This window comes from Equus caballus, chromosome 6 (assembly GCF_041296265.1).
Source record: "Equus caballus isolate H_3958 breed thoroughbred chromosome 6, TB-T2T, whole genome shotgun sequence".
In the NCBI taxonomy this organism is placed as follows: domain Eukaryota; kingdom Metazoa; phylum Chordata; class Mammalia; order Perissodactyla; family Equidae; genus Equus; species Equus caballus.
In genome coordinates, this window is record NC_091689.1 from 48,690,937 (window position 1) to 48,709,532 (window position 18,596).

General features: G+C 40.3%; 1 protein-coding gene across 4 annotated transcripts; it reads right to left on the reverse strand.

The window, feature by feature from the left end:
- Window positions 1–1,048: 1,048 nt before the first annotated feature.
- Window positions 1,049–14,977, reverse strand: MFAP5 (microfibril associated protein 5). Of its 4 annotated transcripts, XM_023643098.2 has the most exons (10): window positions 13,213–13,769; window positions 12,625–12,684; window positions 11,574–11,609; window positions 8,753–8,797; window positions 8,365–8,397; window positions 7,736–7,771; window positions 5,733–5,762; window positions 4,914–5,001; window positions 4,261–4,334; window positions 1,049–2,957 (listed from the first exon to the last, which is right to left on the reverse strand). In XM_023643098.2, the coding sequence occupies exons 2-10, from the start codon at window positions 12,680–12,682 to the stop codon at window positions 2,845–2,847; spliced, it is 513 nt and encodes a 170-aa protein (XP_023498866.1). In that variant the 5' UTR covers window positions 12,683–12,684; window positions 13,213–13,769; the 3' UTR covers window positions 1,049–2,844. The 4 variants fall into 4 exon arrangements, with proteins under 4 accessions (XP_023498866.1, XP_023498863.1, XP_023498864.1 ...); XM_023643095.2 differs by lacking the exon at window positions 7,736–7,771 and having other exon boundaries at window positions 13,213–14,977; XM_023643096.2 differs by lacking the exon at window positions 11,574–11,609 and having other exon boundaries at window positions 13,213–13,452.
- Between the last annotated feature and the right edge of the window lie 3,619 nt (window positions 14,978–18,596).

Below are 18,596 nucleotides of genomic sequence, written 5' to 3' on the forward strand. Positions count from 1 at the left end.
TTGGTTCACATAATTTTTTATAATGTCTGTTTATTTATTTATTTTGCTGGGGAAGATTTGCCCTGAGCGAACATCTGTTGCCAATCTTCCTCTTTTTTGCTTGAGGAACATTCACTCTGAGCTATCATCCATGCCAATCTTCCTCTATTTTGTACGTGGGCCACCACAGCTTGGTTGCTAACAAGTGGTGTAGGTCCGTGCCTGGGAACCCAACCTAGGCCGCCAAAGCAGAGTGCACCTAACTTAACTACTAGGCCATGGAGCCAGCTCCCACATAATTCTTTTTCATCAAAATATATGTTCCTTGCTTAAGAAGGTTATCATTTGTGTTCGCCAGGAAAGGGATAATATTAACATCTTAAAGGGTAAAAGGTTTTAAATCCTTTCCACGGGAGGAACAAGGAAAGAAAACTAGAACAGCAGGGACCTGAAATGAGGCAAGAGTGAAAAACAAGCAAAAGGAGGTGAATGGAATTCTGCCGATGGGGAAGAGAGTGCAGAGGGAAAGAACTGAGACAGAAGCAACCTCCTGAAACTTTGACCTGGGACCCTTCTTAGGGCAAGGTTATGGGGGAAAATGAGACGTTATAAGGATGAGGAAAGAAAGAATGGAAAGCAAGTTAGAAATGTTGGTTTACCTATCAAGAAGAGTAAAAAAGGTAGAGAATATAAGAACAATGAGAAATGGCAAAACACAGCAATTTGACCATGCAAAAAGAAAGTGAGAGTGAGGTATGAAACCTCACCTAGCAAGACTGATGGACCTCAAGGGGGCAGAAAAGGAAACGAATTTTCTGGGGAACCAAGGAGGGGCCATGTCTAGAGGGGACTAAATAAATTTGGAATGTTGGAGAACCAATGGTAAAGTTGTGGAGTGAAGAAGGATGCAACAGAGAATAGCAGAATAGAGAAATTGGAGCAATGTTGGTATTCAGTTTTCAAAAGGAGATGAAAGCATAAATTCAGGTCTTCCTTCTAAACATAAAAGGGAAAGAGAAATAACCAGACCAAAGAACACTCTCTTCTGAAAATGAAACTTGAGAAAACATTATTTTAAAATGTTTAATTTGCAACATACACAATACTGGGATTGAGGTGCTTTCTGGTGGAAATGCCACCTCTCATTCAACATGCAGTAGGAGGGTCAAGTTCACGAAGAGATTCTTGGAAACTCTGTGCCTATGAGATTTCTCTACAGTAGCTACAATATCCACTTAATATGTCTTTCTAGGTATGAGTACATTTACTTCTAGAGACTACGGAGCAGAGATGACATGCTTTGGGGCTTTTCCTAGCATTTCTCTTTATTCAGTTGTGCAAATCCATTAAATTAAATTGCTTCTTAACAGCAAGAGCCTGATCGTCATTTAGGTAGTCTTCTCAGCAATACGAAAGGAATCCATCCCTGCAGAGTGGAATTCTCTCAGGTAACTTGTTGTCTCAGAGTCCCCTGGTTCTCACTTGAATTTCATTGGCTTTGTAGAAAGTTACTGAGTTATTCAGATGGAAGGGCTCATAATATATAATTTGTCACTTATAATGGGATTTTGTTCTATGACATTGTGGCCTGCTGTCCTAATGGAGGGTATTTCCCACCTTATAAAGCAGACGTGGTTGTTGTGAATTAGACTACGTCTAGGTTTCAAGAAACAAGACTAATGCATTCAAATCTTGAGAATCATATAATTAAAAGAAACCTTAGAACTTACATAAATTTAACTTTCTCATGTTAAAGATAGGGACATTAAACCAGGGCCTGCCGAGGGAACATGACTTATTTGAGGCTACCTGGTTACTGCTAGAGCCAGATAACAATGTGGTTTGACTGAATATCGTGTTTCTTTTACTCTTTCCTAGAAACCATTGGGTAAACTTCGTGCCTTCCTATTGAAGTTCAGGTCTGAATGCCCTTCTTAAGGCCCCAAATCAGGCTATTCTAGAATGCATTTGCACAATAATCTCTATAGATTTTGGTAAGTGATGAGGATGAAAGAAGTAGCAACAACTCAAGGAAGCTCAGACCAATGATATGATTTCACATTAAGTTGTCTAATTAATGTGTGGAGGTGGGCTAAGTAAATACATGAGACTTACTTTCCAGCACTATCTGCCGATTGGACAACTGCATGAAAAATTGAATGTGGAATCATGAGTCCAAGTTCTATACCTGGTGTGCTCCTCTAGCCTCAGCCTCTGAGCTTAGTAAAAGACAACATTTTGGGTCTTTATATGTTGCTAGTAGGATTGTATAACTCTTGGCTCTGGAAAATTTCCTAGGACTACAGAAATTACTGTGATTCTTCTCATAAAGAGGAATTGCCAGGCAAATGTTAGGACAATCAGCAAAACAGTTAAAATAAGAGTAAAGAGGACCATGTAGATGAATGGGGTGTTAATCTAGGAAACTCTTGAAAGCAGAATAAATGAAGTTGTATGACTAGTGAAAATAGACAATGATAGCTTCTTTCACTCTAAGATCTTTCTCAGACAGATTTAATAGTAAATATTACTAACCTAAAGTTTATGTTCCCTTGAAATTGTATGTAGAATGTTTGTATATGAGTCACATGGTCATCATTTATCTACCATGTCTATGATATTGGGGAGCACCCAAACCATGCAATAATATAGACTTTATATTTTATGTATTGAAAAATGACATAAATGTTAATTAGTCAGGGTGAAAAATCAGGGAGTAGGGGCAAAAGCTAGACATGCAAAGCAATTGGTTTAAGAAATGCTAATGTCTATGGGTTAGCTGAAAATGGTTGGACAAGGAGTTCCCTATTCTTAGAGCATTCTCTTCCTCCCATCCACACATTCTTCTTTCCTCTTCCTTGATGATCAGAGACCACTGGGTCTCTGCAGATTCACATTGTCACAGGGAGGAAGTCGGAAGTAGTTGGAACGACGGAGTCGCCTTGGGGGTAGACCAGCCATCTGACGGCAAAGTTCATCTAGAAGAGAAGCAGAGCATGATGGAATGAGAATGCAGGGAGAAATAGGGGCTCACGCTTGAGGAGAAAGAGAAGACTGCAGTGTGGGGTCACGAAAAGGTTGAAGAGAAATAGATGTGGGTTAGAACCCCAGCTCTGCCACTTACTGGTTATTTGCTATTTACTATAAAGTTTCTTAACTTTTCTGAACCTCACTATCCCTTTGTGTAAAATAAGTGTTAAAATACCTGCCTCAACACTGTAGTTGAGAGTATTAAAGTGAATAATGTATGCAAAGTACCTAGCACAAGTGGTCAGGAAATTTTAGTTTCCTTTCTATACCTAGCTCCCAATTCTTCTAATCATGGGCTTATTAAATAGCAAAAATATGAGGTCCAATCATTCAATATATGTTTAAGTGTTTACTGTGTGCAAAAAGCTAACTTTAGTAAGTCCCTTGAGACACTTGAAAGTGCCTAGAGTCCCAAATACTCATCCTCAATGTCAAGGTGCTTCCCTTGCAGGTGGCTTGCACAGAGCCAATGGGGGCAAGCAGCAAGTTTCCTTCTGCGAAGTTCGCTACAGGTCTTACTCAGGAACTCAGCTCAAGGCGGGCTGCTGAGTCAGAAGTGGCTGTGTCTGTGGTGGCTTCATCAACCACAGCCATCGTTTAAGGCTGGCCATGGGGAAGGTGAGAAGTATCTTTGCTTCCACTATGTGTGGTCTATAACCACACACTTTGGACCATTTTAATTGTTTTAAAGTCTTTCTATCTTCCTCTACCTCTGAAATTTCACAATAAGTAATGTAAATAGTTCCTGGAATTGGTGGACTGTTTATAATGTAGCCAGTGTCTAAATGTCCAGTAGATTTTTAATTTATTTATAGGCCCTATCCAAACATTACTGTCTCCAAATAAGTGGTGGGTTTTTTTTTTTTTTTTCTTTTTAGAGTTGTCAACATGGCTGCAGACTAGTAGAATCTGTGATCTGTAATGGCTGACTTGGCCCTCTCATCTAGAACTCTGATGAAAGATCTTCAAAGTGGCCAGAGCTTCAGGAAGAGAGGTTGGGGGTTACAGTCTAATTGGAAAGAGATCTAGGGGTCCTCTTCTTAGGGTTATGTTTATATATTAAGATACTGCTTTATTTAGATTGTTTATTTGGGGTAATGTGGTGGACCAGGGGCTGACAGAAGTTAAAGGGGTGGCCTAAAGCCCTTCTCCAAAGCCAGAGCTTAGATCCACGAGATCCATGAGCATCATGTCCCTATGTACCTCTCTCCTGACTGTCTCTCTCTCCTAAAAACCCAGACATCGTCTTACCTTTCATAGCTTCGTGTTCTTTACAGACAAGACGGGAGCAGATCTCATTGTTGATGATGTACATCCGTCGTAAACTGCCATAGTCCCAAGGTCATGGTTAAGGACAGAGATAGAAAAAAATCATTGAGAGGGAGGACTGGCCTAGGCCTAAGATGTCTCTTTACCTCCTGTATTCCCCACTCTTCCTTATCTGTTCTCCCCTATTTGGGTTTCCTTAAGTGTTTCAGACTTCTTTTTTTTCCCTCCAGAGGAATGTGGAGATGGAATGGTCTGAATTACTCTTCATAGCAACACTTTGCACATTCCACCTACAATCAAGCTCAATACTCCTCCCCACTATTTTCTGTCCTCAGAGTTGAATCTCTTACTTCAGCCTTTTTCTATGAGGTAATAAATTCAACGTACCAGTGTTTGCCTCATGACTTTCCTTTTTCCAGCCCTCTCATTCATTTGCTTTCTTGGGTCTAGAGTTCTTAGTCAGTCTGTTCTCCATATGCCTCAGTCCAGACTCTAGGTTCTAGCTGGCATCTTCAGGAATGGCTTAGGAGGGTCATGCTAAAAACTTCTGCCCCATTCACAGTGGGTGCTCATTAGTTACTGACACAAAACCACTACCATGTAAGATGCTCTCTGGGTGTTCTGGGATTCCTTACCTGGTGAAACATAACTGATGAACGCATTGCTTGACTGGCCGATGCACAGAATAGAGTCTTGTGCAAGCAAATTTCTCATCCCGGCACTCTGAAGAAGCCCAAAAATCGGGAGAGGCATAACAATAGGAAAGCCATAAACAAAAGATTAAAAGGCTAGAGGAGAGGAGATAAGAGTGGGAAACAAATACAAAGTAGTTTCTACAGAGGATCATAGTAAGTTGGGGCATGTCTTTCCCGCTCACTAAAACAGAGCACTAGGAAATTGGCTAAAATGAAATTTCGGTGTTTCCCTACCTGGAAACAGAAGTGGATTAAATAATCTCTGAGGGCTCTTCTAGGAAAAAGTCCTTCTAAGGCTTATCCAGGTGGCAATATGAAATATCAGATTGAAATCCTGATAATCCCATTCTGAAGAATGAGAATTCTTAGGTGGGCCACTGTTTCTCTGTTCCAGTGGTTTTCTGCACATCAGAATTATCACTACATTAAAGAAAGCAATTCTAGTCATGACATCTATGGTAATCTTGAGTCCTTGCAGTCACTTCCCAACACACAACCCACGAGCCAAATAAAGTCCCAAGGTAGTTTAGGGACAGGATTGTTTCAGGACCATGCAAAAGGGGTTCTGTCTTTTCCCCATGATTTTTAGGACAGGAGCTCTTTAACAAAGGGGAGTGGGGTGGGAAAATAAAGGGTAGTAAAAATATTCTCTGAGAAAGAATTGGAAGTAAACTAGAAGATGTACCAAGTGCCCTCCAAAGAAGAAGGAGGTAAGGAATCCTCAGGAAGAAAAAAAGCTTAAGAAAAAGACAATCATACCTGCAGTGGCATTTTTATCATTGGGCGAGGCTGGAAGGCAGAAATTTTATTCAGTTATTACTAGTTCTAGAAGTTGCTTCCTCTGTAATTCATGTTGCCTCACTTGAGACCCACGTGGGACACCCATAAATAGGAAACAAATGAGTTAATAACTCTTTTAGCAACTTCTAAAGGAAAATCCATAACGAGCTGTTTCGATCCACAAAATTGAAGAGATTTGGAAGTTAGGATGGGAAATTTGATTTTGCCTTTCTTGTTTCTCTCCTAGAAAGTTGAGAAATTTATTGTATTTTGAGTATCTTTATGTTGTTGTCAAGAAGCAAATTTAGTAGGGGACACAAGGCAGAGAGCCATATGTCCAGAAGAGCTTCATCCTAGAGCTAAGGAGAGAAAAGATTATTATCCTGTAGAAGCTCTTCCTCATTAAAGACAATTTCTTCTCTGTAAATTAGATACATCATCATGGTTCTTTGATAAAGGCTTTTGGGTAAAGAATAATGAGAGTCATAGCCACAGCCAAACCTACCCTAGGGCAGGTTAAATATGGCCTAGTTTGTTGAATGGAGAACAAATGAACGAGTAAGATGAGTCTTGAGGGAATACGCTAACCATGGGCGTTATCTGTAAAGATGTTTTGAAGGAGTTGCTAATAGGATACTATGGGAAGTATGCTAGGCGATTGTATCTATTCCTGGGTTCCAGTTGCAGGTTTATATGCTGAGAATTCTCAGATTTATACTTCTACCCCAGACCTCTCTTCTAAGCTCCAGACCTATAAATCCAACTGCTATTTTATGGAAGAGTTCATGGATTTTTCAAAGATCTCTCAAATCCAACATATCTCAAACTGACTTGACTATCTTTCCCTTCATCAGTTTAAATTGTTCTTCAGTGAATGGTACCACCAGGCACCCAATAACCACCCTCTACCCAGTAGAAAACTGGCCATGGTCTCGATAGTCCTCTCCGCCTGACAGCTCACATTTCATTCTCACTACCTCTACCTTAGTTCAGGCCACCATCTTTCATTGAGTCTATTACAACAGGGTCCTCACTGGTTTTCCAATTCACAAATCTGATTAGAACCTTTCTTTGCATAAACTCCTCTCTGATTGGTTTTCATTTCTATCCTAAGCCTTTGTCCATGTGGTTTTCTTTACCTAAAAGCTCTTCCCGCCTCTATTCACTTGATTCACTTCTACTTGTCTTTCAAGAAGCAAGTTAGCTACTGTGCCCTCCAGAAAAGCCTTTCCTAACCCCCAGCGCTGGATGTAGTCAAGGACTCTTTTTGAGTCTTCTGTAGCTTCCTTTGCCTGTACTGATTATAGCATTTTGTGAAACTGAATAAAGTTGTCTGTTCATTTGTCTATCTTGTCTATTAGACAAAAGATAGCTAGTAGAAGAAAATCAGTTTTGTTCACATTTATATCCCTGGCACCTAGTAGCAGATTTTCAGTAACTATTTGTTAAAAATAATCTAGCTTCTTTTTCGCACATCCTACCACTTACTTGTTTCTTGTAGTTTTTGCCCTAATCAATAAAAAAACTCAGTTTCCCCAATGTGCCAAGCGCTATTTTTCTTTCGCATCTCTGAACATGCTATTCCCTCTGGCTGGAATGGCCATCCCCTACATGACTGCCGGGCTTACTCCAATTTTTCCTTCAAAATTCAGTTTAACCATTGCTTCTTCTAGAAAGCTTCCTTTTATCTTCCCAAACATGTATTTGTTTATATATTTGTCTTGGCTTTACCTGTCCAGTCTTGGAAACTTTGAGGAAAAGATCACGTCTTGGTATTTTGTATATCAACACCTAGCACTGTTCCTGCTTGTTAAGGCATCAAAAATGTCATTAATTTAAAGTGAACTGTTGGAAGAATGTGCTACATAAACTGTGGTGCTGTCTATTTAGGATCCTTCACCAGCTGTACTGCCTTCCATAATGGGCTCTGAGGAAAGCCCAGAATGGCCCTGGGGGCCCTGGGATCCCGGATCTGAACTCACCCAGGTCATCTGTGGAAGGCGTGATATCAGCCAGAACTGAAAAGGCACAAAACAGCAGGTATGAGGAGGGCTTTAAATCGGCAAGGGGGAAGGCAGAGTAGAAGAGGGAGAATGGAGATATCAGTGCAAGGTCAAGGCTATGGCTGGGTGCATCATGTTCAAGGGAATAGTGTTAATTGAAGTAGTGGTGAATATTTTTTGAAGAATATTTGGCCTATAGACATTACACTAATTTTTAAAATCCTTTATTATCCACTTATTTTAGCTATTAATTTGTTATTTTATATTAAATTTTATGTTTTATATTTTATATATTTTATATAAAATAAAATATTTTTAATAAATATATATAATATATAATATGTATTTTATATATTTTATATATATTTTGTATTATATTATATAATTTATTATTTTAGCCTTATTTTAGCTATTAATCCACTATTTCCTTCCTTTAGCGAAGTCGGAGTCCCTTCTTGGCTTTCATTCCACTGTCACTGAATAACACACCCACAATCCCTCTATCCCTTTCAGAGAGATAAAATATAGGATTAATTTGAGAGCTGGAATAAATATTGTGAATATTAACAAAAATCATGCCGTTTTTAAAGAACTGTAGTAAAATCTACCTGTTTCATCCGTCGAAGGATCATTCACCAGATCTGCAAAGACAAGAGAACAGAGAATGAAAAACGCAGGTAGGAAATACTTTTCCTAAAAGAAAAAGAAAAGAAAGGCTGGATGAAGGGATGATGATCTAAAAGGAGACAAGAAAGATTGAAGTGAAAGCACGTGGACTCTTGGGCAAATATAAGGGACCGTCACAAGAGGAAATGGAAGAGATAAAAAGACTGGGCGTGTTTACAGTGTCAGAGGCATCTAAGACAGACAACAGGGCTCTGCGTGAGCTCAGAGTCTCCACTGACCTCTCTCCTAGTCCTCGTTTTTCTTTGTACAGACATCATCCTCACCCTTCTATCACCAAGATGAAAGCAAAGAAATAAACAAGTAGCTTACTGGGATCCTCTGTGAAGGTTTCTTGCGTCACTTGAGTCACATCGTCTGAATGAAAAAATCAGAAAGCATTTGCTGAGCATTCTGTGCCCCTCCCACCTTTGCACTCCCAGTCAGTGAAACTGACCAGCACAGCGGCCGGCACGTAGTAAGTATCCCACAATGTTGTTTTTTGGCTTCCTTCTCAACCGAAGCCCTTTCCCCTGTAACCCAAACAAACGTCACGCTTTCCTACTTCCGTGAATACACCTACACAGTCCCAGCCTAGAATATCCTTTTTCCTTTGTCCGCCTTATCAACAGGAATGAATGAACTACATGCCCATCAGATAATCCTCCACAGGCATCCTCTTTCTCAACTAGATGTTGATTAAGCATTGGACTGCAGGAATAGCATATTATTTCATTGTCCTAACAGATAATAATACATATAGTTAATCTGGGTTTACTCTGTGCCAGGTACTGCTTAAATCTGTTTTGTTTGTTTGTTTTTCTGCTTTATCTCCCCAAATCCCCCTGGCACATAGTTGTATATCTTAGTTGCAGGTCCTTCTAGTTGTGGCATGTGGGACGCTGCCTCAGCATGGCCTGATGAGTGGTGCCATGTCCGTGCCCAGGATCTGAACCAGCAAAACCGTGGGCCGCCACAGCGGAGCATGAGAACTTAACCACTCAGCCACGGGGCTAGCCCCTGCTTAAATCTGTTTTACCGATGATAAAACCGAGCACCAGAAGAATAAATAATTTACCCCAAATCATAGAACTTGTTAATAATTGCAGTGGATTGATGACCTCTCTGTGATACTTATTTAAAGAGAAATTGTCTTTACCAAAGACATTGTGATTTTGATATTTATAATTTTGATACAATTCAATATCAGTTTGCTGATATGCTTATAGACAAGAATTTTCACAAAAGGTCATGTTGATGGGTTTCTGATGCTCAAGGAGAAGTGAAGGTGAAGAGAGGGGAGGGGAAGTGCCAGTGTTAGTAGAGAGTGTCTTGCACTTGATCACTGGAGACTAAAGGCGGGCAGAGAAGAAACAAAAACGACCCAGGTCTTAGGTGAAATCAATTACAATAAACTAAGAAAACGGAATTTGAAACTATAAATAATAGCACCTCCTAAAACAAATTGTCTTGACTTTAAAAAACAAACTAAGAAAACAGTGTTAACATCCATATATTTAGCAAATGTCTCATCTATAGTTATCCTTTGTAGACGGCTGATAATCATAATCTATTTTACCCACTAGGGGTCAGCAAATTCACAGAGTTTGTTTTGACTTTTTTTCTTTTTTGAAAACTTCAGTCTAAATGTCAGATTTCAATCTGGTGAGAATAGCATTTTTACAAAGCGTGTCAGAGGTGTTGATCATTGTACTAGAGGCAAAACACGAACAGAACATTTTGAATGGATTTTCCCTGCTTACTGCTTACCTCATCCCTTTCAAAAGAATTTCAGATAGAAAGTCATCCATCTGACAAAAGAGCCTTCGTGTCTTTAAGACTCACTATAAGCTTTCTTCTTTCAGAACAAATTTTGATAAAAGCAATCCAGGTCTGTTCCAATCCCATAGGATATTTTTTAAAAAACCACTGACCTAGTCATTCCAGAGCCTGTAAGAGAGGCGTGGAGCCTCCCCAGGGTGCAGCCCTGGCCGGCCCTGTTTCCCTTCCTCTAGCTGCATTCCAGTCCAGCCACGCAGAGAAACAGAAATGAAGCAGTGGGAGAGCAAAGAGGTTGAGTGCATCCTAGCTGTCTCCTTGGGTTTCAGGGCAGAGCACTGCTTTTCTGTATATTCCTCAGTTTGCCCGCTACCCACTTTTCCATGAGCTACCATCATATAAATGCTTATCTGGGATTCATGAATATTCTCTGAAAAGGAATCTTAAGGTGACATTTTTATTGTATAATATTTCTGCTAGAAAAGCATCATTAAGTCATTAAACAGGACTGGACCTTAACCAGCCCAGAGAAATTAATTCAGATTTTTACTTTTGGTAGTACTGAAATCTGAAACAGCTTCAGAAACTTGAGGATTCAGCCCTTTTTACCCACAACAGAGAAAAAAAGTTTTGTTCCTATATTTTTATTTTGTGTATGAGGACACACAGTAAGAAATTATGTTGTGCCCCAGTGTACACATACAAAACTAAAAGAAGTTTGGTAAGATAATACTTTACTCTTGCAATGTACTTTATTTTTATTTTAATCTATCCTAATTCACTAAAAAATACCAATTGTGACCCACTAATTTGATTTGAGGCCCCATTAATGGGTTACATACTGTCATGGTCTCAAGGGTTGGGAAAGGTAAGAGAGAAATCATAATTCTGTTGAAGGTCTGGAGGCAGAGCGGAGATGTTGATCAGAGTTTCGCTCATCAGGCTGAAGGAAGTGGTCTTTGGACACCAAAGCTTTTGGGTTCTGTCCAGTTGTGCCACAATTTCACTGTAGTACTGAGATGACTTCTCATCCTGTCTTCGCATTTTAATTTTTCCACTGTTACATGGATAGGAAAATGCTTTCTGTTAGGATTAGTGGGCATCTTCTGAGTGAGATAAGAGATGTATCAAGAAGACTGAAAACAAGAGATGGGCATTGAGGAGGTCTTGGGAATTTCAGTAGTGAAAAAAAAAAAGACAACAAGGTTTTATGAATGGGATAATAGGATTGTGAAAACTGGTGAATTAGATCCTGTCCCCTACCCCACCCCCGGAAGTGTATCTCTGTCGTGTTACAGATTCTTTAACTCTCACCATTCAGCTGCATTATCCTAATAAGAATCCCAACAGAGCGCAGATCCAAGGGTTTACCTACCTCCTCGTTGACCATTGACCCCTAGGGGTGTCCAGTCTGTACCAAAGGAAGGAGAAAACGATGTGAGTGACTCCTGCTCTATGCTCCATAAAGCTTTGATGAGATGAACCAGAAAATGATGGGTTGTGCTTTATCTTTCTATGCTTTACTTCTATATTGCTTAAAACAGAATTACTCAGACTGTTAGCGCTACAAACAAACATGGAGACACTCAAGAAAGACCAGTTCCTGAGAACAAAGCCCTGCTCTGCTGTGCCCTGACTCAGGATGCCCTTTGCCCTCATCCCCAACCAGAAGGGGTGGGGTCCTGTTGCAAAGACAGGGCCAGCAGCCTTTCTAATGTGTGCTGTCCTTCTATTCCCACAACTGTCCCACTAGGTACACTATTGAACAAGGCAAAAAAATTATTTTTTCACAGTCTGTATCTGGAAGAAAGAGAAAAGAAATCAAGCAGGATTTCTTTGAGGTTTGAGGTTCACTTTCTGTGGCCAATCTCCTAGCTAGATTCTGTGAAATCTGTGAAGATCATTTTTCTTTTGTGTACAGACATGGCATGTGTTTTTTGTGTGCGTGTGAATATATTTGTGTGTATGCTGGTGCTGGTGTTTGTTAGGTGTTAGTGTATATTCTCCCACTATTTTCCTTCAGAATTTAAATTTGGTCCAGTTTCTTATTAGGTGGTCTCTATGTTTGTGTATGCACTTGTATATCAGTTTCTTTTTCCTTTGGTATTTACTTGTATATCTATGTCTGTGACCCTATTTTGGTTCATAGGCATCTGTGCATCTTCATTTAGCATTAGTTTCATAACTCTCAGGATACCTTTTTCCAAGCCCGAGGTCATCTCTATCCATACTCTTGCCCTTTCTTCTTTGACACGAAATCTGTTCTTTTCTCTCTTTAATAGTAATTCTAGAACTCAATAACAAGCATCTCTCCTCCCATTCCCCTTCAACCTCCTTCCATCCCACGCTCTAACACGCACCTCCACACACGTGTATCGCTGAGGAGCTGAAGTTTAGGGAGCAAAGAATAAAAGGTAGGGACTCACCGCAGGGGATGATGAGTGCAGTGAGAAACAGCAGCGCCTTGGGTCCTGAGAGCAGCATATCTAACAGGGTGGTAGGTAGAGTAGAGATTGTAATGCTCAGGGACACATCAGCATCTCAGTTCCAGGCACGGAGGTCTGTAGGGCCCTGTCTCTTTGTCACCCCAAGAGGTTTCTTGGTCCCCCATATGACTCAAACCCTGTCTCTCTTTTCTTATCTTTCACTCAACATTTATTTCTCCTTAAAATTCTATTCTTTGATCACCTGCCATTATTCTCACTCTCATTGTTCTTATCTACCAAGTCAGAGGAATTTTTATATTCAAAATGGTCCAACTTTGCCCCTACCCTGTGGCTTCTTTCATCCCTAGTATCTAATCTTCCTTTTTGGTATCTGTGTCATTTTTATATCATCTGCTCATCTTGATGCCTCCCTTCATTAAACTTCTATAGATAATTGGGATGTTTGCTCAAATCCAAGTTCAGTAACATTCCCCATTGCCTTCCTCCAGCCTTTCAATGGACAAACACAAACAAACACACACACACACACTCCTTCTATTTCAAGTTTTATATAATTGAATAACTCACTGTCTATGGTCCTCTGCTCTTTCCACCGAGTCCTTTGGCTGCTGAAAGTGTCTCTCTCCTTCTCACGCTGTTCCTGCTTTGGCTGGAGAATAAGATGAACAGGGCCACTCCCTGGGAAGGACTTCAAATTTGGCCTACTCTGAAACAATGAGATGAGGGAGAGCGAAGGGGAGAGAGAGAGAGAGAGAGAGAGGAAGCCAGGCTAGAGGAGTGCAATGAGGCTGGAATGAGAAGGGGGATGGGAATTTGCAGTCACTCACACCCTCATTCCTAAGATTATGACCACATTGGTGAGAGATGCTGCCGTTCGCTAGGAGAGTTGGCCCGAGCTCGTATTTGCCTTTCTTCCATGAGCCTATTTTTCCTCTCACAATCTGGCCCCAACATCCCCTTTTCCTTGAGTGCCTTCTTACTTAAATAGTTTCCCCTCATCCTTGGAGTGTTTTACTGAACATCACCAGAATCTGTTTCTGTCTCTCTGGCTGTCTTCTGTATTTGAATCATTCCTCCATCCTCCTTTCTCGCTTTCATTTTTTTTCAACGTTCATCTCTTCAACACCAACAAATTCCTTTCTATCCCTGTATTTCTCTTTTTTCTTTGCCTCTTTCTTGACCCACGCATTCAGGCTCTTGTTTTTTTCCCCTGGGAATCCTATTTACTTCCAAATCCAAGCCAACACAGACACCACATGAATTTCATCCAAGAGGAGCGCTGTCTGTCTTAGGGTTAGGAAAGGCTGAGAAACACAGAACTCTCCAAATTTGTTTTTGAAACATGGAGGAGCTCTGTGAGAGGAGATGCCAGACTTGTTCTGTCTTTTGGCTTTGTTTAAGCTTATGCTAAGAATCTTGATTTCTAGAATCTTAAGGATAAAGTGCCATCAGAAGCCCAAAGGAAATTGGGAGCCAAGTTCATTTTGCTTGCCTTTTCCTCAGATCATGTGCTTTTCCTCAGATCGTGTAATATGTAGATAACACTTTCTCTGATCCAGGAGTTTTAATGACTTTGTATTTGCTCTTATTCATAAAGACACTGGTGGTTGGACCATTAAAACATCTCCATTTTGGAGGGAATAATCTTGAATTATAGAAACTCATATTTGAGAAATGGTCGACCTTATGTGTACTAGAAGGGTATGAGTTTCAATTTATCTGTTAGCACCTTTAGTCAACACTGAGGGTCTCCTTAATGAGCTAAGAGGAAGGAAGGAAGGAAGGAAAGAAGGAAAAAAAGAAGGAACCTAGCTGTCTAGTTAGGAGGAAGGGACAGCTATAGACGTAGTCAGAAATAAGCAAATGACACCTCCAGTTCCTCCAAGGGAGCTGTACATGTTCCGTCTCTGAGACACATGGATTCTGGTGAGTCCTCAGAAGAAATCTGAGTACAAACCCAGCTCTTCAGATCTCCCTGGCCCGGACCTTGCTCTTCTCCCATCTGCTTCACAGTGAGAGTGCAGAGGCTGGAAAACAGATGTGACTCTAGTCTGAGGAGAGTTAGGGAAAGAAAAGGCAGGGAGGTGAGGGTCCAGGAGAAACAAAACGGCAGATGCAAAGCAGAACTAAGGCAGGACATATAATAGAGAGCCTAGAGCAACAATCATGTTTTCCATGAAGCTCAGACCGATGGAGAAACTGAACTCAGGCCAATGATTTGGCAGGGAGAGCAATGACCTCAGTGTGCTGGCCTAGCTAGAGACTATAGGAAAGTCTCCCCAGGCAGTAGGAGGGGGTGCTCTCCTGGGGTCTTAGGAGGGAGTCTGAAGTTAAGACAGTGAAAACAGGAACAGAATGTTCAGAGCAAGGCAGATGGGGAAGACAGGCAGGGTGCAGAAGAGGAGAGGAAGCAAGGCAGGAACTGGCAGAGAGCAGAAGCCACTATCTCTTCTTGGGCTTAATAGGCATTCAAGAAGGCAGTTTATTTCACAATAGTTTGGTTACTTTTTTTCTTCATGGCAGCTACGGTGGCCCCTTTCTTCTGGCACTGTTCCCCATTTGTCTTCAGAGCCCAGGCTTGGCTACCAGGTTTGGAGAACCTCAGATTTACTTTTCTCAAGGTGATTGGGTGAGCCTCTGTTCGATTACACTATCAGTTTATCCTTGAATTACATCACGTCAAAATCAGCACCATTAGCCAGAAATGAGCAACTACCATCCAGAGATGTGAGCCCATAATTTTCTGAGGTTCTCCCTGACACTGGGGGAGAATTCCCTGGGCAGCAGTCCATACTCCCTTCTGACACAGGCTGGATCTCCGGTGGGTGAAGAGCATATTCTCCAGCAACAGGAAAGTCCTCATGGAACTGACGGGCAGATGCAGAAGGCAATCTAATGTTTGTGTTACCTAAGAAAATTTTAGTTTTCGGAAAAGATCTCCAACCAATGGAAGATGAGTAAAGTGCAAAGAAAGAGAAAGGAGACAGAGATGCGAGACAGCACGCTGGCTTTAGTCATCTGTTTATTGGCCTGTAAAGAATACACCCATTAGCTGAAGGCCTCTGGGCAAATGTACAGAAACGTTATTACTACAGTCCAATCCAACAAAATTAAATCCAGGGCCTAAACACAAAAAAAATTCCCATAAAAGGAAAGAAGGAGGATTGTATGAGGTGGGGAGGGAGGGAAGAGAGAGAGCGGTGTGTAGAGCAATGAGGCAATAAAATAGCAACAGCCAAACTTAAAAGATGGCCTCAGTGCAGGCCTTAGGAGCCAGCAAACATAGAGTCCTCAGAAAACTCTCCGCTTCTTAGTAACCCATACCTGCTCCAATACGCTGTTCTTCATGCCTCTGTACATTGCACTTTCTGTTCCTTCCTTTCTGAAATATTCTTTTCCCAACTGCAGTAAATAAATGCTTATATCTCCATCAAAACCCAGCTTAGATGCTGCCTCTTCCCAGAAAGCTTTCCTGGTCCCCTCTGCTTCTGAAGAGAAGTCACTCCCTCTCCTGAGCCACCTCATTGCTTGTTTTTATAGCTATGTCATCAACTTTATTATGTTCTTTCTTTTACAATCTGTCTTCCCCACTAGACTGAGTATTCCTTGATCACAGAGGCTAAGTCTTACTCGTCTCTGGCTGACATAATGATTAGCACATAACAACTCGAAATTTGGTCATTTGAATTGCGTTGAGATGGAGACTTGAAATAGTAACTTCCTGTTTCCAGATAGAAACATTTAAAAATTGAGTCAAATGCAAAGAAATAGAGGATAAAGTTCTAGAGAAGAAAGTAGTTTGAGAGAGTGAAAGGAGTCTAGGCAGTAGGACAGCTAGCTGATGTATTGAAGTGATACAAGGGGAAGTCCGCAAAAGGAAATAGGCAAGGGAGTTAGGTAACAGTTATTCCAGAGAAACAAAGGCGTTTTGGCAGGAAGCTGTAAAATCAGTTCGTGTAAAACATGTGTAACTTACACCTATGCTAACTAGCGCTTCTGTCTCGTCATTTTGCCATCTGCAAATGTTGTGATGGCGCTGGTGGTCTCGCGCTGTGACTCTCTTGACCGTGCAAATGTAAAATGGTTGACCAGGTTCAGGATTCTGTTAAGATCCTTGAAATAGAACCCACAACCAAAAGACTTTAAATAACTGATAAAACTGTCCGTAGACAAGCAAAAGAGGATAAATACTAGAAACTCATTAATGGGAGGGAAATCTCCATCTTCCCATTCTACCCATCAGAAAACAAAAACAGAAGGCTGGAATTTGCGAATATGGAAAAGGGAAGTTCAGTGTACATAATTATTAACAAATAGTAATAGCTAGTATAATTATTAAATTTAGTATATTTATATGATTAAAATATATGTATATTTTATATATTATATGTGCTAAGCAGCCTGCAAGATGGCCCTAAAGATCCCCACCTCCTATTCTTCACCCCCTCGTGTAATCCCCTCCTCTTGAGTGTGGGCTGGATTTAGGGACTACTAGTAAATAGAATATAGCAGAGGCGATGGGGTGTATCGTCCCAGATTAGGTTACAAAGAGACTCTGGTTTCTAACTTTGGTGCTCCCTCTTAATTTCTTGCGTGCTAATTTGCTCTAAACACAGATGCTGCCATGCTATGAGCTACTGTATGGAGATGCTTGTGTGGCAAGAACGAATGTCACTAGCCAACAGCCAGCAACCTAAGACCTGCCAAAAGCTGTGTCAATGAACTTGCAAGTGGTCCTCTCTGCAGCCCCAGCCAATACTTTGACTCTAGCCTTGTGAGATACTCTGAGCCAGAAGTATGCAGCTAAGCTGTGCTTGGATTCCTAAGCCATAGAAACTTAGGGAAAATAAATGTTTGTTGTTTTAAGCTGCTAAATAGAAAACTAACATGTCTTATAACTACCATACCTGCTTATTTTACCTCTTATATAAATGTAATAACATTTATATATTTATAACTATATATTATATAATGTGTTATAAAACTGATACAATTATATTAATATGAAAGACTATAAATTAGCTATTATTATATGTTAGCCATTAATATACACTAGTTAGTAATAATAGCCAATGCTTAGGGATCATTTACCATACGCTAGACACTATCCTAAAAAATAAGTATAGTTGTGCTCCCTTAGAAATTAGTAGATTTGTAGGAAAGCATAGAGAAAAAGGAGACTGAAGAAAAGAAAGAGATAAGGGAGAGGTATAGAAGAGAAGGGAGAGACACAGATAGTAAGGAGGAAAAAACAGAAAGGGAGGGAGAAACACAGAGAGAGGATGGGAGAAAGAAAGAACTCACATGGAAACCACAGAATTACCTTTAATATTCACTATGAATCAAACCTTTATACCATTTAGTACTACAACTTAGTTGAAATGTAGAAAATCTGATAAGGGACCATAGAAAAGAAGTAAACAGTTAGAAAATCTAGTTTGCAAGAAAGAACTAAAGGAACTTCAGTTGTTTGGCCTGGAGAAGAAAACCTGAAGGAAGAATTTAATAATTTTTAAATATATATTATTCTGAAGATTTTTGGTAAGTTTATATTTACCACTTTCACAAAAATTAGGACAGAATAAAAATCAATTTATTTTGGAATTTATTTTAAATTATGTCTTGGAGTGACTTCTTGAATAAATGAACAGTGAATCGTTAAAATTCATTTATTCATTCAACAAACACGGAGAACTTTCTATACTCCAGCCATTCTATTATAGGCCATTGGAACGCAACAGGAAAAAACCCAGACATTTTGCCCTTATATTGCCTACATTTTCTAAGGAAAGCTATGGAAATTCTTTCTTTGGAGATAGACTTCTCCTCTAGTGACTTTGCATTGATCTGTTTCTAGAAAGACAGTGATAGATTTGATGATTAATAAAGGTTGGAACTGAATGTCATCCCAGGGAAATTGGAATTTGCTTGTTGCTCAGTGGTTGCATTTT

Excerpts from the sequence above, each read along its gene's own strand:
- MFAP5 (XM_023643098.2), bottom strand. The coding sequence starts at position 12,682 with ATGCTGCTCTCAGGACCCAAGGCGCTGCTGTTTCTCACTGCACTCATC. Across the intron at positions 11,610-12,624 it reads TGCACTCATCATCCCCTGCG|ACTGGACACCCCTAGGGGTC; the intron begins GTGAGTCCCTAC and ends CCTTTGGTACAG. Across the intron at positions 2,958-4,260 it reads AGAACACGAAGCTATGAAAG|ATGAACTTTGCCGTCAGATG; the intron begins GTAAGACGATGT and ends CTTCTCTTCTAG.